The sequence below is a fragment of the Callithrix jacchus genome, chromosome 19 (genome assembly GCF_049354715.1).
Source record: "Callithrix jacchus isolate 240 chromosome 19, calJac240_pri, whole genome shotgun sequence".
NCBI lineage: Eukaryota > Metazoa > Chordata > Mammalia > Primates > Cebidae > Callithrix > Callithrix jacchus.
The window spans coordinates 39,882,351-39,905,715 of NC_133520.1; the positions used below are offsets into that span (position 1 = coordinate 39,882,351).

The 23,365-nt window shown below is 37.7% G+C and overlaps 1 protein-coding gene across 12 annotated transcripts in view; it reads left to right on the plus strand.

Moving 5' to 3' along the window:
- SMYD3 (SET and MYND domain containing 3) overlaps positions 1-23,365 on the plus strand; it is an 839,170-nt gene that overhangs the window by 180,821 nt on the left and 634,984 nt on the right. For 10 of the 12 annotated variants that reach the window (XR_008477979.2, XM_054248251.2, XM_078357184.1 and 7 more), the window contains 2 exons: positions 2,383-2,440; positions 4,441-4,577. The exons of the other annotated variants lie outside the window; for them this stretch is intronic. Coding sequence is in view for 9 of the 10 variants with exons in the window: in XM_054248251.2 (XP_054104226.1) it covers positions 2,383-2,440; positions 4,441-4,577 (195 nt within the window). In the remaining variant the exon portion in view is untranslated. The remainder of the gene's footprint in view (positions 1-2,382; positions 2,441-4,440; positions 4,578-23,365) is intronic. 12 annotated transcript variants of the gene reach the window in all.

Consider the following 23,365-nt stretch of genomic DNA (forward strand, 5'->3'; position numbering starts at 1 on the left):
GTTCTTTAAAGCCAGGCATTGACTTCTTTCTAGCTATGAAAGTCCTAAATGACATCTTCTTCCAAAATAAGGCAGTTTCATCTACAGTAGAAATCTGTTGTTTAGTGTAGCGAAATTCAATTATTTTAGTTAGATCTTCTGGATCATTTGCTGTAGCTTCTGCATCAGCACTTGCTACTTTACCTTGTGCTTTTTTAGATTTATTTATTTATTTTTTGAGATGGAGTCTCACACTCTGTCTCCCAGGCTGGAGTGCAGTGATATGATCTTGGCTAACTGCAACCTCTGCCTCCCAGGCTCAAGCAATTGTCCTGCCTCAGCCTCCCAATAGCTGGCACTACGGGCACCCACCACCTGCCTGGCTAATTTTTCGTACTTTTAGTAGAGATGAGGTTTAACCATGTTGGCCAAGCTGCTCTTGAATTCCTGACCTCAGGTAAACTGCCCGCCTTGGCCTCCCAGAGTGCTGGGATTATGGGCATGAGCCACCATACTCTGCTACCTTGCGCTTTTATGTAATGGAGATGGCTTCTTTCCTTAAACCTTGTGAACCAACCTCTGTTAACTTCCAACTTTACTTGTGCAATTTGCTCACCTCTCTCAGCCTTCATAGAATTGAAGTAAGTTAGGACTTTCCTCTGGATTAGGCTTTGGCTCAAGGGAATATTATGGCTGTTTTGATCTTCAGTCCAGACAACTCAGACTTTCTTTGTATCAGCATGTGTTCATGGGATTAGCTCTTTTCATTTTCTTTAAGAACTTTTCCTTGTATTGACCACTTGTCTGTTTGGTGCAAGAGGCCTGCCTTATCATCTATATCAACTTCCAGTACTTTTTCACTAAGCATACCCATTTCTAGCTTTTGATTTAAAATGAGAGATGTGCAACCCTTCCTTTCACTTGAACACATATAGGCCATTGTAAAGTTATTAATTGGCCTAATTTGAATATTGTTGTGTCTCAGAGAATACAGAGGCCTGAGGAGAGGCAGGAGATAGGAGAATAGACAGTCAGTGGGAATAGCTGGTTCGTGGAGCAGTGAGAATACACACAACATTTATTAAGTTTTTGGTCTTATACAGGGATAGTTTGTGGTACTCCAAAAGAATTACAGTAGGAACATTAAAGATCACTGATCATAGGTCACAGTAACAGATATAATAATAACAAAAAGTTTGAAATATTGTGAGAATTCCAAAATGTCATACATAGACACAAATTGAGCACATGTTAGAAAAATGGCATTGATAGACTTGTTTGATGATATAAACCTTTAGTGTAATATCTGCAAGCACTGTAAAGTGAAGTGTGATAACATGAGGTATGCCTTTGTTACTCTTCTTTAAGGCTGAAATTAACCCCATGTTAATGTAGAAGGTAGATTATTCCAGGGAGTGTCCAAAGACAAAAAAATGTGTTCTTTTCCTATCAATCACAGAATCTGTAGCAGTGAAGAAATACACAGTCTCTCTTGAAGACCCTGCTGTCTCCCTGTGAGAATAAAGATGGAGAAGGTTTTGTATTTGCGATATGAGATGGAAGTGATCTCTGTTACATTGCCTTTATAACTTTGCTCTTGTGAACTAACACACAGGGCAAGCATGTCATTTTCTACTTGCCTCTTCAAAGAAGATGATAATTAATATTCATTGGAAGAGTACTTACCTTTTTTTTATGGAATTCATTGAAGTGATTTCTTTGGTCCTTTTTCATAAGTGGCAAAACAGTAAATTCTGTGAAATTCTGCTGTGAGGAAGCCTTTCAGATTTTTTTTACCTGTCTTAAGCATGAATATCTTTCTCAAATTATTGCAGGCTCCCGATTTGTTCTTCCTTTTTTTAATTTTATTTTATTGAGACAGGGACTTGATCTGTTACCAAGGCTGGAGTATAGTAGCGTGATCGTAGCTCACCCTCCTCCTCAGCCTGCCGAGTAGCTGGGACTACAGCTCTGTGCCACCATGCCTGGCTAATTTTTGTATGTTTTGTAGGTATAGGATTTCACCATGTTTCCCAGGCTGGCCTTGAACTCCTGGGCTCAAGCAATCTGCCTGCCTCGGACCCGCCAAAGTACTGGGATTATAGGTGTGAGCTGCCATGCCCCACCTTTTCCTATTGTTTACTGACTGTTTTGGCCAGTATACAATTTTATAGAGGATTTTAGGAATATGGAAACTTCTTGTACAAGAGTTTTGCATTTGGAGATTAAACTGTTGAGTGAAGATACAAGTTAGATTTTTATTTTGAGTGATGAATAGAAAGAATATATAGAAATGTTCTTTTTAATAGACTTTCATTTAAATATATAAAGGTGTCAAACATATTTGTTTATATATTGGAGCACTTGAAATTGTTATTGGTGTTTTTCCCCTTTTCTTCACAGATGGAAGGATCACCTTCAGAATCAGAGAAGCTTTACTCATTTTATGATCTGGAGTCAAGTAAGTGATTGTCTATCAGCATCTTAAAAAAGTTTTCTATAATTTATTTGCTGAATCGGTAAACAAGTTTATTTTTAACTTCGTTTTTCTGTTTCTTTATAATGTGTTGCAAACCTAACAAAACTTGTTTTTCTATACAACTGTCACACTGGTTTATTTCACTGCTTTCTGGGATAGCTTTGTCCTAAAATAGGGGTTACTAAAGCACCACAGAGATGTTCAGGTTAGATGGGGGTACTGTGACCATTAGCCCAGTTGACAAAATTATTTTTCTTGTTTTTTCCCTCCCTGTTTCCCTTCTTCTCTGTCTTGATTTCCTGTTCCAGTTTCTTTTTGATGTCAGAGAAGAGTGATGTAGTGCACAGGGGGATTCCACAGAGCTTTTAGAGTTACAGATCTTTTAGATATTAAGGAAAGTAGAAGGTACAGATAACTCAGTCTCTGTGACATCATTCTTCTCTGAAATTACCATGTTGGTAGCCACCCTTTTGGGATGACTTAAAAGCCTAGCCATATCTGAGTGTGAAGCAAGGTAGGCTTTATTTTGCCTTTGTATGGGCACAGATCCTTTGCAATGAGGTTGTAAGTGATTTCAACTCAAAACTAGCCAGGGCACATAGAGTATATTTGCTGCACAGTTTAATGCTTCTGGACGCAGACAAATAAGAAGATGATCTAGTATAGATTTATATAAAGTTGTGGGATCCTAAGTTCCCATGATTATAAATTGCTATATAAGAAATCATTGGGTTAATTATTCTGTTGAGTAAGTTATTTAAAGAATACACATGGACATAAGCCACAGAATTACTCTATAGCTCAGCTTAATGTGTCTTTTCAAGTTTTATAAGACAGCAAAGTATTCATAATTTCTTGTTATATTACTGTTAGATAATTAATGTTTGTTACCATGGGTTTTACTCTTCACATTAGCCCTACTTAGTAATAGTGTCATACACATGACCTTAAGTGTAATACTCTCAAATGTTGTTAATGAACTTGTATACTTTTAGCCTTAATACCCCATTCGTGGTATAATTGAAAATGATATTTAAAGGGCATGGTATTGGCTTGAGAAGTTTCTCTTTTTTTCTTCTTTTGTTTTAAAGCCATCTCCTTCTGTTTGGGTTGATGCAGCATCATAACTTGTTTTTTGTCTTTGTTTTTTTGAGACAGAGTCTCTCCTTTTGCCCAGGCTGGATTACGGTGGTGCGAGCTTGGCTCACTGCAACCTCCACCTCCCAGGTTCAAGTGATTCTCCTGCCTCAGCCTCCTGAGTAGCTGGGATTGTAGGCACGTACCACCACGGCTTGCTAATTTTTGTATTTTTAGGTTTCACCATGTTGGCCAGGCTGGTCTCAAACTCCTGACCTCAAGTGATTTGCCTGGCTTAGCCTCCTAAAGTGATGGGATTACAGGTGTGAGCCACTGTACTGTGCTCTTTTATCTTGTTTATTCAACTCAGATAACTTGAAGGTGAAATTGCTGTGCATGATCCCTGTTCTCTTCATGATGTACTATCCACGTGAAAAATTTAACCTATTTGAACTTTATCTGAATTCTTTAGTTCTCATTTTCTGTCTTTTTGCCTTAGAGGTGATACTATTTATTAGTTTAGTCATGACATAGTTGTAAATTATTTCATGGAAAAGTCTGCTTAAATTTACTGACTTATTAAGAACATATAATTGTTGATATGTTTGTACAGAATGGTGTAGAAAATCTAGTAACACACAGCCTTACTGATTTTGGATTTAATGCTTTTTCATGCACACTTATGTTTTGATAGGTGTTCGATCTTACATTGCAGACAAAATTTGACAGAGTTTACGTAAGGATTATTTTTAGTTGTCAAAAGATAAGACAGTATGTATTTGCTCTTTGTCAGAATCCGGTATAAGGCAGGAAATATCTGGTTTAACAGCCAGCATTGAACACTTGAAAATTATCCTTTAAAAGTTCACTTTTAGATTGTACTATTTATTTTCTCTTTAAAAAAGATATTAACAAACTGACTGAAGATAAGAAAGAGGGCCTCAGGCAACTTGTAATGACATTTCAGCATTTCATGAGAGAAGAAATACAGGATGCCTCTCAGCTGCCACCTGCCTTTGACATTTTTGAAGCCTTTGCAAAAGTAAGTGTTAAGTTTGCTGTCTTTGCTAATTCTGTAAATCAACCATTTGCTCCTCATTTTGTTGTTGGTTACAAAAATGTCGAGAATCTTGACAGGAAATTCAAGACTCTTAATGCCTTCTATTACTCCCTTATCATAGTGAGTAGAGAATGAGAGAATATATTGTGTGCGTTGAAAAGGGTATGAATTTTTCTGTCTTATTAATATTTTTATTATTGCCTGAATATGTTCATTGTCAACTTTCAAAGTATACCCTGGTAAGAAAGAATATGCTTTCTTTTCTCAGAAGAAAAAAGCATATCCCATTATGTTTGCCATTGTATTGCATTCATTGAGTTTTATAGTGATTGTTTAAGCATAGAGCTTGTCTTTGAAATTAAAAGTTTATTGGAATCCTTTTTTTTTCTTTTTTCTTTTTTTTCTCCGAGATGGAGTCTCACTCTGTCGCCCAGGCTGGAGTGCAGTGGCGCGACTTTGGCTCACTGCAACCTCAGCCTCCTGTATTGGAGCAATTCTCCTGCCTCAGCCTCCCGAGTAGCTGGTATTACAGGTGTGTACCACCACTCCTGGCTAACTTTTGTATTTTTAGTAGAGATTTGCTTTCACTATGTTGGCCAGGCTGGTCTCCAACTCCTGACCTCAAGTGATCCACCCACCTCAGCCTCCCAGAATGCTGGGATTATAGGTGTGAGCCACCTTGCCTGGCCTCTTTTCTTTTTCTTCTTGAGTTGGAGTCTCACTCTTGTCACCCAAGCTTGAGTGTAGTGGCAATAATCTTGGCTCACTGCAGCCTCTCCCTCCCAGAATCAAGTGATTCTCATGCCTCAGCATTCTGAGAAGCTGGGATTACAGGTGTGAGCCACCGTGCCCTGCTAATTTTTTAATTTTTTTGTAAAGATGGAGTTTCGTCATGTTGCCCGGGATGGTCTTGAACTCCTGAGCTCAGGTGATCCACCCAACTCCACCTCCCAAAATTCGGGGATTACAGGCATGAACCACCACACCTGGCTTCCTGAAGTATTATTTAAAAAAATGATTCTGAGAGTTTATCTTGGCTGAGGGAGAAAGAGTGCAATGACTGATTTTTGTTTTCTTCATGAGCCTATAGGTATGAGATGATTGATTCTTGATATTTACCCTGGTATAGGGATGACAAAGACACTCCCCTCACTGTTAGGGATCTGCTGTCCTTGCTTTTTCATATTATGAGTTTGCATTTGTTTTAATATTGATCATAATAACAAGTAAAACTTTGCTTTTGACAAATTTGCCACTTATTTTGTACTTTGTAAGCATACATTTAAAGATATATTTATGCCATTGATATTTTAAGGCATGTTTTAAAACTTAACTTTTCTGAAACATTAAATGTAGTTGCTTTGATTACTAGAGATTTATTCTGGTTTTTCTCAAATGTATTTTCATTCTGTAAGGTATGTTTTTATGATTTTCTGATTAATGTCATCTTAGCGTTATATTCTGGTTTATCTATAATTTAAAATTGACTTCAAAATTTAGTGGTTACTTACAATGCATCTGAAGACTTTCTCATATATTTATTTCATATGCTTCTGACAATCATAACCTATAGTAGTATTGTGTATAGTACACAAGACTTTTTTCATGTTAAACACCATAAAAACGAATACCTACTGAAAGATAAAAATATACCTTATGATGATTATTACCTTATTTCCATTGTTAAGTTTGTGGCTGTTCTGTGGTAATTATTTCTGTTGTTGGAAAATGTTCCAGTGATAATAACTGATGTTATTAATATGCATGAAAAATATTTTACAATACTTTGTTTTTAAATTTTATTTATTTATTTTTTCTGGGCTCTAGTACTTGCTAAAATAAACTTTCTCTCTTTTTTTCCTTTTTTTTTTTCTTTTGGAGACGGAGTCCTGCTTTTGTGGTCCAGGCTGGAGTGCAGTGGTGTCATCTTGGCTCTCTGCAACCTCTGCCTCCTGGGTTCAAGCAGTTTTCCTGCCTCAGCCTCCTGAGTAGTGAGATTACAAGTGCTCACCACCACACTCGGCTAATTTTTGTATTTTTAGTAGAGATGGGGTTTCACCACATTGGCCAGGCTGGTCTTGAACTCCTGATTTTATGATTCGCCCACCTCAGCCTCCCAAAGTACTGGTATTACAGACATGTGGCCTTAAAATACTTTCTATTGCTACATGTAAGATGTGAATTATTATCCGGGTTTCTTCTCTTTTTGAAGATTTTAATGTATTTTTTAATGAAATTCTCTCCATGTTATATAGAGGGAAAATTCTGTTCCCATGATTAAGTGGACCAGTTTTTAATACCATGCTTACCTTTCTCCTTACATAATATTTGTTACTGCTACAAAAGTAGAACATGTGCATTTTTGAGACTTTTGGGCATAATTGGCCTTAGATGTGTCATTTCTGCATTAAAATGTAGGTTAGTAATCAGAGGAAAGCCACCTATAACCCAGTGGCTTTTGTATTTTCTGGTGAAAGTTTTGTTAATGTTTTTAATTTGTATTTTTCTGCTTATAAATTTGTCTTTAAAGGAAATTACTCCCCTCCTTCCCCGACCTCCAACTCCTCCTTCTCCTTTGTTCATGAAATGATCCTAAATTAACCTGACTGGATCCTGCAGCTTGCAGGGATGAGTCACTGAGTGCCTCATGTTGACGGCATATGATGGTGGAGATTACATCAAGCACACAGGAGCTGGGTAAAGAGCCCCGGGCAGAGATTTGTATCCCAGTCCACTGTTCCTCTCCTCATTTTACCAGTATAAAAGTAATTAATCAAAGAGAAGAAATCAGTACCACAGAAAGCAACATAAAACAGGATTTTGTTTTTTTGAAGCCAGATAAAGCCAGCCTTCTTCATAGTGTAAATTCAAAAGTCACTTCAGTAGGTTGTGGAAAGTAGGTCAGCGTGCAACTATCCCTGACTTGTTGGGTACCAGATGTTTATGTTGGGTACCAGCCCTCAACCCTGTACATGGGTGCCCTTAGTCCTGGCGGTGATGAGGGATTAAGAAAAGGAAAGAAAGACAGAGACACAAGAGTAGAGTTTACAGCATAGGTCCAGGGGACCAAGGCAAGCTTGGGAACTGCATTGGCCCAGAGCTTTGGGCGTCAAACACTTTTATTATGTGCATAATCTCATTGATCTTATGGGCATGGAGGGGGAGGGTAAAGGAGTAGGTAAGATAGCCAGGCAGGCGGAGAGCACTTGAGATCCTTCCAAGACATGCTGAACTAGTGCGCTGTGCGCTGAGCATTTAACAGCACTTGAGATCCTTCCAAGACATGCTGAACTGGTACTCTGAGTTTATCGCCAATTTTTATCAGGGTACTGAAGCATCAGAAATATAGTGGATGTGGAGCCATCCGGTCTGACCACACCCAATGTATCAAGGGGCTTTTATCTCACGAGCACTGGGGACATAGAGCAATTAAAATCACTCCTTATTCCGAGAACCTAGGCAGAGCCTGGGATGTTCCCTGATCTCTGCCCTGCAAGGCTTTTCTCCTCCTTGCCAGCTCCCATCTGCAAAGGCCCTCTGGGATCTTGTGAGCAGAGGTCGCCTCCCTTCTCAGAGATGTTTGCATAAGCCCTCTTTACTTGGCCCTCATACAGTCTGCATGTTGAGAAGGCATTCCTGGGACCAGAGCAGTATTCCCTGCTCTGCACCAACCTGGAGGTGTTCCCTGGTGTTAATGTGCTCTGGATGGTCTTTACCTTAGGCCTCCTGTTGCCCTTTGATTTCTAATTAACTGTACCAATAATATAGTTTAGTTTGGTGTATAAACTTCAGTGTTCTCTGAGCTACACAAGCTTATAATTATTTAGATTGAATTAACATAGGTCTCCCTGGCCATCTTGACTCACATGACTGACAGTTTGTACATTCCGAAGCAGCTGCTGACTTTTGAATTTATGCTGTGAACAAGACTAGCTTTACCTGGCTTCCATAACCAAGACCTTGTTTTATGTTTTTCTTTTGGTCCTTCTCATTTACATTCATTCAGGTTCTGTGCAGATCATAGACATGCTAAGCTTATGTTTTAGCCCATCTTTTTTTGTTTGGAGACAGAGTTTTTGTTCTTGTTGCACAGGCTGGAGTGCAGTAGCATCATATTGGCTCACTGCAACCTCCGCCTCCTGGGTTCAAGCAGTTCTCTGGTCTTGGCCTTCCGAGTGGCTGGGATTACAGGGATGTGCCACCAAACCCGGCTAATTTTTGTATTTTTAGTTGAGATGGGATTTCACCATCTTGGGTTATTTTTGTACTTTTAGTAGAGACGGGGTTTCACCACGTTGGCCATGCTGGTCTCGAGGTCCTGAACAGCATGGCCAATGTGGTGAAACCCCATCTCTACTAAAAATATAAAAATTAGCTGGGTGATCCGCTCGCCTCAGCCTTCCAAAGTGCTGGGATTACAGGCGTGAGCTACTGCACCCAGCCAGTTTTAGCCCATCTTACTGTAATTGAAGGCATATGGAATTCTGAGAGCTTTTCTAAACTAGCTTATGTCTTAATTTTTTTGATTTCTAAATTACAATTTCAAGCATACTCAAAAATAGAGGGACTAGTAGAGTGAATCTTCATGTTTCTGTTAGCTGGTTTTCTTACTTTTCAGACTTGTTTTATAGCTGTCTTTTTTTTTTTTTTTGAGACGGAGTTTCGCTCTTGTTACCCAGGCTGGAGTGCAATGGCGCGATCTCGGCTCACCGCAACTTCCGCCTCCTGGGTTCAGGCAATTCTCCTGCCTCAGCCTCCTGAGTAGCTGGGATTACAGGCATGTGCCACCATGCCCAGCTAATTTTTTTGTATTTTTAGTAGAGACAGGGTTTCACCATGTTGACCAGGATGGTCTCGATCTCTTGACCTCGTGATCCACCTGCCTCGGGCTCCCAAAGTGCTGGGATTACAGGCTTGAGCCACCGCGCCTGGCCTATAGCTGTCATTTTTAATACTTAGATTTCACACAGAAGTTCTTTCCCTTTGTTTGGAGACAGGCTTCATTAGAATTAGTCTAACCTTTGTTAGAATTAGTCTTTTCTTATCAAGCCTCTTGCCCTGCTGAGAGGTGTTTATTAGATGAATCTGAATTTGCTTAGTAAATTCAGCAGACTTTTATTTATTTATTTGCAGGTGTAGTGTGTACAAATATTCTTGATACAGGGTTGTAGAAGCATGTGGCTAGTTCTAAATCACAAGATTATCTGTCAAGGCAAAAACCATCAGCAGATCAAAAGTCCTACTTGAAGAGATGCATGTCTTTATCAAACTTGCACTTTCCCTGAAAGGAAAGGGGTCAGGGAGGATGAGAAAGGTCTTAATCCTGAGAGCATATTTTATAGTGTGCCTAACTGATGGCTTTTTCTAATGGAAACCTGTGATTAATACCTGCAAAGTTGGTTGTTTTTATTGTGAACTTTGGAGTTTCTGGTAGAAAAGAGTGTGTCTTTCCTGTCGGACCATGTTCTCAGTGCTGAATGTGCATCTACTCTGTAAGCCTTAATTTTACTTGGAAAAATTTCTTCTATTACTTGAGACCTTTTGTTGTATAGTCATTTTCTGGGTCATATTCCCAGATGTTCCTCCTTTTAACCCCACTTCTTAGCACCAGTGTTAGTCTGTGACTCTCTGCTCACACATACACACTAATAGCAACTGGGTTTAGAGTGTGGAGTTTTCTGTATAAATATATCCTGTTCACTTATGAATTTGTTGCCTGGCTGTAAAATCTGAGTAACATGAGGTATAGGAAGGAGGAATTTTTCTAGGGGTGGGTATCAAGGAGGAACTCCTATCCTAAGTAGAAACTGACATAAATTTCAAAAGTGAACATGTGTTGGGAAACAGTGATATACAGTGGTCGAGAAATGCTGCTGGGGAGTGAGGGGGTGTTGATTCCTCCAACCTCCTGAGGGAAATATATCGACCTCCTCTGGAGAAGGTTTGCAAAGGAAGTTGTTACCTGTGGAATACAGATTTCAGTTATATTTAGTAATTACAGTAGAGGATCAACTCTGAGGGCTTAGTAGAGTGTCTGACACATATTATTAATTTCTGCTGCCGTTGCTCCCACCTCCCAGCTTTCTTTGTGTTGGAATACAGAACTTCAGTGTTTTGTGTCTCCCTGTGCTGTCTTCTCGCCAGGAGTGCATTCAGCAACGGATTGTAAACCAGAGTCTTAGACGGTTGCTCACAGTTGTGCCCAGTACCGATGTCTCTTGAGATACTGAGAATGACCTGTTTTGTTGAAAAGAAATTTTGCAAACAGGCAATAGTGTCTTTTCCCTAGTAACTGTCTTGGTTTCCGTCGCAGCCATTGTGGACAGAAATCATTATTGTTGCCATCATTCATAGCAATTCCATGACATCAAAGTAGTTTCTTGGGATTTCACATAGGAAATGTAAAAATAGGCTTCCTGTGATGAATGAAATCTCTCTCACACATGCATCTTGAAAGGATGGAATTAAGAGTCCTGTAGTTGTCATGTTTTAATTAATTGAAACGACACGGAATGTACTGTATTTGTATTTCTTACTCTATCCCTCCAAATGTCCATTGATAATTATTGGCAATGGTTATGAATAGTCTAAACTTAATTTCAGTAGAATTTGTTTTGAGATCACTTTTTATGCACATAACTTTTTTAGGGATTATTGTACAGGGTTCTAGAAAAATACATAGTTTTTTTTCTGGGCTTGTAACTTTCTTTTCTAAAATTGTAATGACAGCCTGATGAGAAATGTGTTAAAATCTGAACAATAAAATAGAAAACAGGCTAGTTGCATAGAATGTTTCAAAAACAGACATTAAATTGGCATCAGGAAGAATAAAAGTGACCTTCCTGACCACAAAACATATGTCATTGTTAGCGTTTGCAGAGCTCTGCACAACGCTGTTGAACTTTATAATGCTGTGCAACTGCCGCAGCGTGTTTGGATGAGAAATTCCGCATCTGTTTGAGAAGATGTTCCTGCCTTTCTTCTTTCAAGCAGATTAATAATTCTCCTGGTAGCATGTTATTTTTGTTCTTTAGGGCACATATGTGACCTCCAGAGCTTACTTTTCCAAAATCTAATTTATAATTATATTAAGCTGCAGCTGGTTTTGCAATATGTATTGGTTGCATAGATTTGAAAGTGAGTATTTTAGAAGGTATTTTTGATGCTATGATATTTACATTTTACAGTTTCATTCTGAGTAAATTCTTATTTATTGAAGAATTCTTTGGTTTTAATTGGAGAAGCAGTGGAGAAGGTGTTAAAAAAAGAATCTTACTAATTGATATTGTGATAAGAAATCGTGATTTAATATTTTGTGGTATGTTAGAAATAAGGCAAGAGAAAATAATCAAGATATTATATTCAATATATATATCTATATATATGTATTTATCTTAAATATGATATCAAACCTGTGTTTGGCTGGTGTGTAACTTTACATTTAGAGTTATCATAAATAATTGAGGAGATATTCTGCCATAACCTCCCTCACAATTCTAGTGAAGTATATAAATCAGCATGGAGGGAAATTACTAACTTACTTCTTTGTGTGTCTTTTTCATTCTCTGGTGAACAGTATAAAAAGCAAGAACAAAGTTGATCATGTTATATTCAGTTTTTAATCTTAAATTTTCAGTTCTGTTAAACATTTCATCTGGATACACTGCTACTCTGTTACTTCATTGTTATTGGTAAGCTAATTTGTGGGAAGATTATTACCTCATGCTTTGAAAGGTCAGGAGTGTATATGTTTGTCACTTGAGGGTTTCAAGTTCATGTAGGACCAAATTTTAGAGCCTTTTTTGTTGATGAGCTCTGTTGGGTTTCACTACTGTAGCCTGCTATAAAGTAGTAAAGAAAGCAGTCTTTTGAATTAATAAAGTGATGGATTATCTAATTACAAAGTTGATGTGAAATGGCAGTATGGTAACTTTGACTGCATTACTAAATGATCCCAGTGACTGATCAGATGTGCCTCCGTTCCATTAACGAAAAATATGCCATTAAATATTTAACACTAAAATCGAGCAGACACACCAGGATTGCTAACCATGCCACATCTCTCTAGTCTGCTCACAGCAGCTGCTAAAATACTTAGTTCTTGGGATTATTCTTCTCTTCTGGTTTTAAGTAAAGCAGGCAAACTGCTAAGATATTTAAATCCCTGCAGATCCTGGCATTCTAATTACTAAATGGTGTCATGCTTCTATGATTTATATGTTTTATCTTTATTACAACAGATTGAATCTTTAAGTAGATTCAGGAGACAATTATTCTCAAAAATATTTATCTACCTTCAAATAAAGTGACGTTTGTAGGACACTTGGGCTTTTAAAACAAGTAATTGTTTGGATTTTTAATGATGATTATTTATCATGTTCTTCATTTGTAGCCATTTGGTTAAGTATTTTTTTTCACTAATGTGTTAATAACCTATGATGAGTTGGTATATGTCTATCATAGTGAAAAACCAGATGCCAGCTAAACTTCTGAAGTTGGGAAGGATAATTAGTAAGTTCTTAATCAGCATTTTTATTTATGCCTGTGTTGGTCAAGGTTAATTGCTTATGTAAAGGCTAGTGCTTTGGTTAAAAGTACTGATGGATAAATGTGTTTGTCAAGCCTTGTTGCTTTGTCTGTTTGAGGGTATAATTTGCCGTCAGTGCAGATGGAGGTGATATTTTACGTGTCTGTATGATGTTATGAAGTGGCAAAGGTTACTGTCATGGCTTTGGCTTTTCCTTTAGTGACAACAATCTCTGCAGGAGTGCTGTGTCTCTCTACTGGAATGCGATTACTGGGAGCCAGGAGTTCCATCTTACTTATTTTGAATTCCTAGCAACCTTCATTGTATGCAGTAGTCTTTAATTTTTGACTGATTGAAGGAATGTGAGAAAATGGTATCCCTTTTCTGTTTTGTGGAACATATTTTGATAAATGTTTTTATTTTTTATTTATTTCATTTCATTAAAAAATCATTTTTTAAAGACAGGATCTTGCTCTGTCACCCAGGCTAGAGTACACTTGTGTGATCCTAGCTCACTGCAGCCTTGAACTTTTAAGCTTAAGTGGTTCTCCTGCCCAGCTGGGACTGCAAGTGCATGCCATCATGCCTTGCTTATATTTTGTTTTACTTTTGTAGAGATAGGGTTTTGCTCTATTGCCTAGGCTGGTCCAGAAGTCCTGGGCTCAAGTGATGATCCTACCTTGGCCTCCCAGGGGGCTAGGATTACAGACATGAGTCACTACAGCTGGCCCAGATATATATTTTTAAAAATTAATACATAATATAAATATATGAGACTTGCAGAAAGAAACATTAATATCATGGTGTAGAAATCAGGAAATCTAATAAGTGAGTTGATAGCTCAGACTCATAGAGACTGCCATTATACCAAGTTCTTCAGGAAGTGATGAATAATTATGTTAATTATTCCAGGTTTCTAAGAAGTTTTTCTATAAAATCTCACATCGTAAATATTTAGACTTTCCAGGCAGGAGACAAAAGTGAGTTATAACTGTCTCATGACAATTTGTAAAGAGAGTGATACTTATGGTCTCTGTGGTAGCTGCTTCTTTAAAAAAAATTATTTTAGCTGGACATGGTGGCACATGCCTATAATTCCAGCACTTTGGGAGGCCAAGGCAGGCGGATCACCTGAGGTTGGGAGTTTGAGACCAGCCTGATCAACATGGAGAAACCCCTTCTTTACTAAAAATACAAAAAATTAGCTGAGCGTGGTGGCGTATGCTTTTAATCCTAGCTACTTGGGAGGCTGAGGTAGGAGAATTGCTTGAACCCAGGAGGCGGAGGTTGTGGTGAGCCGAGATTGTGCCGTTGTACTCCAGCCTGGGCAACAAGAGTGAAACTCTGTCTCAAAAAAAAAAAAATTAAATTGGCAAATAAAAATTATATGTATTTATCATGTACAACATGATGTTTTAAAATATGTGTGTATTGTGGAGTGGCTAAATGGAGCAAATGAGCATATGCATTACTTCACATGCTTGTGGCAACTTAACTCTGCCATTATAACCTGAAAGCCCCCAAGTACAATACGTACATGAATGGGTGTGGCCGTCTACCAAAGAAACAGCGACGCTGAACATTGACTTTCCGTATAATTTTCACGTATTAAAAATATTCTTTTTATTTTCCCCCAACCATTTAAAAATGTAAGAAAGTATCCTTAGCTTGCAGACTAAGCAGGTGGGGGGCCAGATTTGCCCTCTGTGCCTTTATTTGCTAACCGCTGAATTATGATTTGTAAGCCAGAAGATGTTTTGCACACAGTGGGAAACAGGATGTGCTGTGGGAAAATTCTCTAGTCAAAAAAAAAGGGATAGGAAATACTTTATTTGTTATTTCCTGAAAAGCCATTAGTTCTATAGGTTTACATTGCTAGTCACATTTTTGAGCACAGTATGCACACAGTACTGTTTTTTTTGAGTTAATTTTTGTTTTACTCTAAGCCAGTTTAATTCAATAACTTTAAAACTATATGTTTAAACTCGATATAGTAAAAAACTGCAGTTATTTTAGTAAAAAACGAAAGAAATTATAAAATAGAAAAAGTGGAGATTTAATTTTCTTAATACTTTATCATTTTAACTGTTTCCTTTTTTATCTTTTAAGTTTTAATTTTTTAAAAGACAGGGTCTTGGCGGGGCGCGGTGGCTCATGCATGTCATCCCAGCACTTTGTGAGGCCAAGGCACACCTGAGATCAGGAGTTTGAGACCAGCTTGACCAACAGGGTGAAACCCCTTCTCTTTTAAAAATACAAAAAAAAAAAAAAAGTTAGCCAGACGTGGTAGTGGGTGCCTGTAATCTCAGCTACTGAGGAGGCTGATGGAGGAGAATTGCTTGAACCCGGGAGAGGGAAGTTGCAGTGAGCCAAGATCGTGCCATTGCACTCCAGTCTGGGTGACAAGAGCGAAACTTGATCTCAAAAAACAAAAAAAACCCCAGGTTATTTTACGTTGCCCAGGCTGACCTGGGCTCAGGCAATCTTCCTGCATCAGTCTCCTGAGTAGCCGAGACTACAGGCATGTGCTATCATGCCCAGCTTGTTTTTGGTTTTTAATTAAAGATGTCATATTTTGTTACTTTGTTTTAAAAAAGAAACATAAAGATAACATTTTCTCTTAGAAATATTTTGGCTGTGTAACTCAAGTTTAAAGTTTTTGTTTGATTTTTTAGATCTTTTCTTAGATTGTGGCTTATTGCCCTCAAACTTTAAATTGTGATTTGGCTATTTCTGTTTCAAATAAGGAGGACCTTTCATGGGAGAAAAAAAACAAATATGTTTTAGAGATATAATATTAATAGTGATAAAAATTATGATAAACTGCTCTATTAAATTTTGTAATATGCAGAAACAGAGTGCTATTTTTTAGGGGCAGAAATCAGACATTGCCATTTGATGTGGAAAGTAAGATGACTTGGTATATTATAAAGGTAAGCAGGCAAATGTGATGGCTTCGCCAAACAGCATTTTTTTTTAAAGCATCTTAAAAGGGAAAAGAGTCTTCCTTTCATCTTCAAAAGTTGATTTTCATTACAGTTTCTATGTTTAGTACCTAATGTTACATGTTTAAAGAGACATATTCAAATAAATGTTTTTTTACAAAGCATGATGAAGAAAGGACAGAAATACTGTCTTAGTATCTGGAAGAGCTTTATAATCAGAGGGCTCCAACAGTGTATCATGCTGTCCTGGTACAGCTGGAAGCTACCTTCTTCCTGGAAGAGTTTCACTGAGGATTAGAATTTCGTGTCAGGATGGGTTATCTCTATGAGTATAAGGTAGGCATGTATGATATGTAAAGTGCTCTTTGAATTTGTGAGTTTGTGATACTCCTGGTGCATCACGGAATGGTGTAGATATCTTCTCTCACCCTCTCCATTGAAGTCCTGCTTATTCTTAAGTTTCTACTCAGATCTTTGGTGAAATCTATTTGGCTAGGATTGATGTTTCCCTTTTGTAAAATCAGTAGACACACTTATGTTCTCTGCCAGCCATTTGACAACTGTGAATATCCTCTACTTTTCAAGTCTTTTTTTCCTAGATTTCCACTTAGGTGATACATTTCGTGAAAATAGAAGTCATGTGTTCTGATTTTCTTCCTTCAGCATAATACAATCATATATCTTTGGGGCTAAAGAGGTCACAGAAACTCTCTGACTCCTTAGCCTTCCCACTTTTTATCCTCTCCCTTTCTCTAGAATACACCAGTTGTAGCTTAGAGTAGGGTAAGTAGTCATCCAGTGACAGGAAGAAAGCTAGAAACTGAAGTCTTCCAAGTTCAGCCTAAGGCTCTGTTAGTTGATGCCCAAGTGCTCAAGAACTTAGTTGCTAAATTGAAGTGAAAATGTGATATAGCAAACAGAAGTTAAATTATGGACAACCTTTTAGCAATATCTGTTTCTCAGATTGAAGCCTATCTGTATAAAGGGAGAAAATTAAAAATAAGTTACAGAATAGTATTATTTGACATTTGAAACTAGATTAGCTTGTCTGATGATGAGTTTCAGTTTAGAGATTCTATATGTCTGTTTAAGTGATCGTGGCTTTCCAAACCAGCTGTCTATCTTCCCTTTAGATAGCTCACTTATAAATAGAACTGCTGTATTATATAGTTGAGTATGTGGATTTGTCTTGTATTTCCCACTTTTTGTCCATACTTGCCAGGAAACAAATGAGTATTAGACTCTGGTATATGTCTTACATCAACAGATCAAGGGGACAATTGGCAGAATTATCACAAGTTTCCTAGCCCTGCACTCCTTCTTTTTAACTTTTTATTCTACCAGCTACTTTAACGTATATGTTTACATTTACCTTTCGTAGTAGCCCTCTGAGTCATGGTTATTGTGCCTTTCCAGATGAGAAAATGCTTAAGGTCACACTGTTTTTAAGTAAAAGAGGCAGAACTTTATGGCCCTCTTCATTTTGGATTTCTTATTTTCTCCATTCTACCATACTGCATTCTGTGTTATACTAGTTCTCTGTTAGAGCCCTAATTGCTAACTATTATAAGCCTTAGCAAAATCCAGAATGACAGAAGTAAGAATGTTTGATAATATCCTCTCTCTAATACTAAAGTTTTGCTCTAGGCAAAGCTGTAAATTATTTAATTAGGATTTCTGGTATTTTTTATAGGTGGTACATCATGTCTTATATACCTCTGTTCTTCATATATTCAAATCCAAATAAATGCTGAGAGTGGGAGGAGGGCAGATTGTTCATATCAAATGATTCTGTGCTGATGTTGCCACAACTCCATATGAAAATAAAGACAATTGACATAGAATTTGCATGGAGTTTGGTGTCTTTTGAAATCTGCTTTCTACAGTCTTGTAGTACTGCATATTAAAACAATTATTCAGGAGCTCTCCAGCTTGAGTCTGTATGTTCTTAGCCATTATTGGGTGTGTTTTTCTCTGTGATTCTACAGATACATGCATTTGTAGATTTAAACATTTTATATGCAATAAAGCATATATGCAATGTGGAAGAAAATACTCTTTAGTCTTATTAACACCTCTTTTTCCTTTAGGGATATTTGACCTTAACATTTATACTTGATATTAATGACATAGTCAAATAATTTTGAAATATTATTTTTGAATACTTGTCAAGTAAAAGCAAAGAATTGGAGCTACATGACCAGACTTGTCAGTCATGGGCCCCACTTCAAGTTTTAATTGACATTTGGTTTTAGTTTTGATGCTTGTAGAAAAAATTTATCAAGATACTGTTTAGGCAGATCTGTTTAATTTGGATCACCTGAATTAGGTTCAGAATTAAAAATATCCTTAATGGGATTTCCTCTCCTCCCCTGATGGGTAGCAGCATTTTATTCAGCCAATATAGCATCTGAAGAGGCTGATGTGACTTGCTGGTTGATGTCCTAGGGTCTGTTTTTTCTCCTTCATAGCCATTCCGTGGCTGTTGGTCTTTTAGATTAGATTTTATATTGTTTTGGTGCCTCAGAAGTCTTTCGTAATAAGAGGTGAATGTACTGTGGGTTTTCTTCCTTCTCATTTGGGAAGATTTTATCGAACAGTACCCACTTTGCCTAGGTGCGGTGGCTCACACATGTAGCTCTTTGGGAAGCTGAGGTGGGTGGGTTGCTTGAGCTCAGGAGTTGAGACCAGCCTGGGCAACATGACAAACCCATCTCTACAAAAAATGCAAAAATTAGACAGTTGTGGTGGTTCATGCCTGTAGTCCCAGCTACCTGGGAGGCTGAGGTGGGAGGGTCGCTTGAGCCTGGGAGGTGGAGGTTGCAGTGGGCCTAGATCCTGTCACTGCCCTCCAGCCTAGGTAATTGAGCAAGACTCAGTCTCAGAAAAACAAAAAACAAACAAAACCCAACAATACCCACTTAAATCTCAAGGTATGCAGATTTGAGGTGTGATATTGTTTAACCTTTGTAAATCTTGTAATTGGCTTCTGTGGCATAACTTGCTTGTCATTCTTCTGCCTGTCTTACCAATTTGTTTTAAAATAATCTGTTTTAACTTAAGATTCATCCTGTACAGTGCCTAAACTCTGTCTTTTCTTCAGTACAGCACACTGCTTCTCCACCTTTTCTGTCTTTTCTCTTGACATTGCAATCTCCTGAACCAGCCATGCCAGAAACACCAGGAGTACCTCTGATTCTTTCCTGCCTTCCTTCCGTATGCCCTGCTTATGCTGCTTTTTAATAGCTCTTGGCTCTATTATTTTATTTTAATATTGTTTTGTCACTGTCCCAGTTATTAATAAGATCCTTTTGATCTAAATGGCGTCTGACTCATGTCCTTGCCTCTCACTCTTTCTCTGAATTTCAGTTCATTTTTATATTCTACCATTAGAGATAATTAAAAAAACAAACAGATTTGATCATTTAATCTCTTGTGTAAAAATGTCTGTTGATTTCTTACTGTCTTTGTATGAAATCAGGGCTTTTAAGTATGGCATTTGAGGACACTGCAAGCTTTATCTCATGCTGCTTTCCGGGAGCTGGCTGACTGCTTACGTAGACTGTAAGCAACTTGAGGGTCAAAATTATTTTCCTGTCACCTTTCATAGTGCCAGTCAATTGCGGGTCGATCAATATATGCTTTTCCTCCATGGCTTGCATTGTCACCTGCATTATGCTTTTAGCCCTTCCCACTGTTGCATTGCCTTTATGCCTCATTGTCGCTTATATTATGCCTTAGCTTCTTCCCATTGTTGCATTGTCAGCGTGTTTCTTCAGGCCACCAAAGCTTGATGATATCTGCAGCATTGATGCTATAATGTTAGCAGATAAATATCCATAGGGTGTGTGTATTCTCTACATAGGGAACTATTTTTGAAAGGCTTGAGGTATTTTTGAACCAATTCATAAAGCTGCTCATATATACAAAAGGAGAGGCCATGAAAGCTAATGACAATTCAGCAAGGCTTAGTTATGGCTGGGAGGGTGTGTGTGTGTGTGTGTCTGTGCGCACACGCACAGACACACACACACAGACACACATACACACACACATACACACAGACACACGCACAGACACACACACACACACACACATACACACACACACACACACATACACGGAGGGTGGAAACCACTGTGTTCCTTTGGGGCCTAAGGGTAATGAGCTTCTACCTGTAAAATATTCTGATTTGGTAGAAACGTGTCTTTGAATAATAATCATTAGCAGTAGCTGAGTGGGCTTCTGCTTTGTCAACATTGCTGTTTGATAATTAGATGATTAAAAGGATGTGATCACATTTTGGAAATCCTTTCCTGGAGTTATCTATATGAGTTTGCTAATCATTATGGCAGGCTTCTAGCTTTTCTCTAGAGCAGTTATGATGCTACAAAGATTTTTTGTGTGTGCTGAAAATATTTTCCTTGTATCAAAGTTTGGATATTTGTCACTTTCTGCCACCTCACAGTCAGCAAGGAGGATCTTGCAAAGTATTCAGCATTTTGTTGAAACAAGATATTATGTTCTATATAGATAAAAATTATCTTTTAGTTTATTGGAGTAGAAGGGTCTTTCATGATCTTGTATTTAAAAGTTCTTCTGAAAACAACTCATGTTTTCAATTACAAAATAATACAGAGCTCTCAGTGAGTGTGATCATTTGAGTAGGCTCTTTAAAGCCTTTTACTATTAGGCCAGACATGGTGGCTCATGCCTGTAATCCTAGCACTTCGGGGGGCCAAGGTAGGTAGTTCACGAGGTCAGGAGTTCAAGACGAGCCTGGTCAACATGGTGAAACCCTGTCTCTACTAAAAATGCAAAAATTAGCCGGGTGTGGTGGCGCATGCTTGTAATCCTCGCTGTAAAACTCAGGAGGCTGAAGCAGGAGAATTGCTTGAATCCGGGAGGCAGAGGTTGCAGTGAGCCAAGATCGCGCCACTGCACTGCAGCCTTGGTGACAGAGGGAGACTCCATCTCAGGGAAAAAAAATAAAAAGCCTTACTGTTTGTCCTTTCCCCAAAAGCTCAGGATTCCTCTTCTTCTTCCACCCTTTGCTGGTATAGTTTCTTCATTTCTGCACAGCAAATTTCATTTAACATGTTGCCTTTTCTAGGAAACCTTTCACAACTCTCTTAGACATGTCCCATTGTGACAGGAATGAGGAAATAAGTGTAAAATACAAGTGGGTAAGAAAAAGGGCAGGAACTTCCATTATTTTGCTCCTCCAGCTAGGTGCCATTGCATCACTAAAGGGAAGAGCCAAAAGCTCTAGTCCGTCAGGATTGAGTGGCTGCTGGAAATGAGTCAGCGTCTCATGTCAAGACGTTTTGGAACTCTTTTCTCCCAGGCAATTCATGCCATTCTCTCTTTTCAGGTACATTTGCCTCTCATTGCTCTTGTTCTCTATGAAGAATCAAAGGCTTATGGTTTTTGAAAAAAGCAGATCTTGTTCATTGGAGCTGCCAATTTACTAATTACTTCTAATTATAGCAAATTGATAAACATAGAATTAAGTGCTGTATTGTGTACAGCAAAGTTTTTTCCTGAAAATATTGTTTATAATTTTTATAAATAATATATACCAGGTTATATTAACTAGGAAAGATTTAGAGTTTAACAGGGTTCTATGATGAATCTATTTGTGGAAGAAGATTTGTTTTGGCAAGCTCATTGGTCTATCTTAAAACCTGGATTTCCTCATGTAGTGTCTGGTATTTCATAAAGTAAGGCACATTTGCAGTCAGTTAAATCTTTTTCCTTTTGCAGAGACAAATAATTTCTTTTTTTTTTTTCTGAGACAAATCATTTCTTAAGTGGGTATCACCAGATTCTTAGGGCCTATTTGCACTTATGTTTCTATAATTGGGTGGGCTCTGCCTTTCTAAATTAGAATTCATAAGAAGAGTGTATGGAATAGGCTACTAAGGTCTGTTGGCCATGAAGGCAGTGTCTCGGCTAGTGGCTTCCTCTTTTCCAAAACCGTGTTAGTGTCCTTGGGAACATTGCTTTGGTAAATACCTACTCCACAGTCCAGCTTGCTTTTTTCTAAATGTAATAAAGCCCAGTAACTTCAGTAGATTTTTTTGATTGACCACAGTAGACACAGAGTATGAGAAACAAAATAGAATCCTGAAACTTTCTACCTGGTAAACAGAGGAAGTAAGGATAGTATTTTCAGGGTCATTCAGTTTTAGGCAGCTATTCAATTCTGATGTGTTTGATTTATTGGAGATTTTGATTATTCTGTTCCCTTTTGTGGTAAACTGTCCAGTTCACTATACGTTTGTTGGAGGAGTATGATAATCCAAGTACCTGCTTTTATTTCCTTGTCTGCATGTATTTTATATTTCTGTTTACCCATCCATGGCATAATGTGATAATGTATTTTGATAAATGCATTGTTTTGCTAGAATTTTAGCCTATTCTGCGAAATGAAAAGCCCATGAGAAGACTTTAGGGCAGTATACTTGTGAGTATTGAAATTTATTTTTAACAATTAAAAAATACATATTGGTTTTGGAGGCACATTTGATGTTCTAATAATTATATTAATACAGAATGGATGCTTCTTAAAAATTTTTAGTGTAAATAAGCTTTTAAAATCTTACTATCTTAGGCACCTAAGTAATTTTACATTTTTATTTAGATGGATACTAGTTTAGGTGCTCATTTTGATGTTGTTTTTTAAAAAATGTTGACATTACAGTCCTTTCCATCTTTATTTTTAAGTGACAGCAGAATCCTGAGTATAAGAAACTGTGATTAATTCTCCCGTATTGAAATCATGTAATCATTCTTTGCCTAACAGCTGCTTTCTATTCAGTACACTGAACATAAAATTCTGGAGTGCCATTGTGCTGTCATAAATTTTAAATGTGAACCATTCTTCCTCTTAAGTATCATATGGTATTGCTGTTTTGAATTTGTCAGTTTGGTAGGGGGTTTTTCTAGAGATTGCTATTGTAGTTGGCTAGGAGGATCTTCTTCTGGGACTAAACTCTCCCTCATTGTCTATATCTCTGTGATGTTTAGTATTATATTACTATAATTTTTATTATTTGTTCTCAGGAAAGCAGTGAGGGAAAATTGGTTTGACCTATCATTCCTTTTATTTCTGTGGCATGTTGAAAAAGTGGACAAATGGGACCAAAACAAAGCAGTATTCTTACTTGGTCCTTTCAAGTCAGAAAGAGCCAGTTTTATAAATGTCAGTTCAACACATTTGTATTGACTCTATTTATAGAGTGGAAAAATTGTACCATGTGGAAAAATAAGGGTAATTAAGACTTCATTTCTTC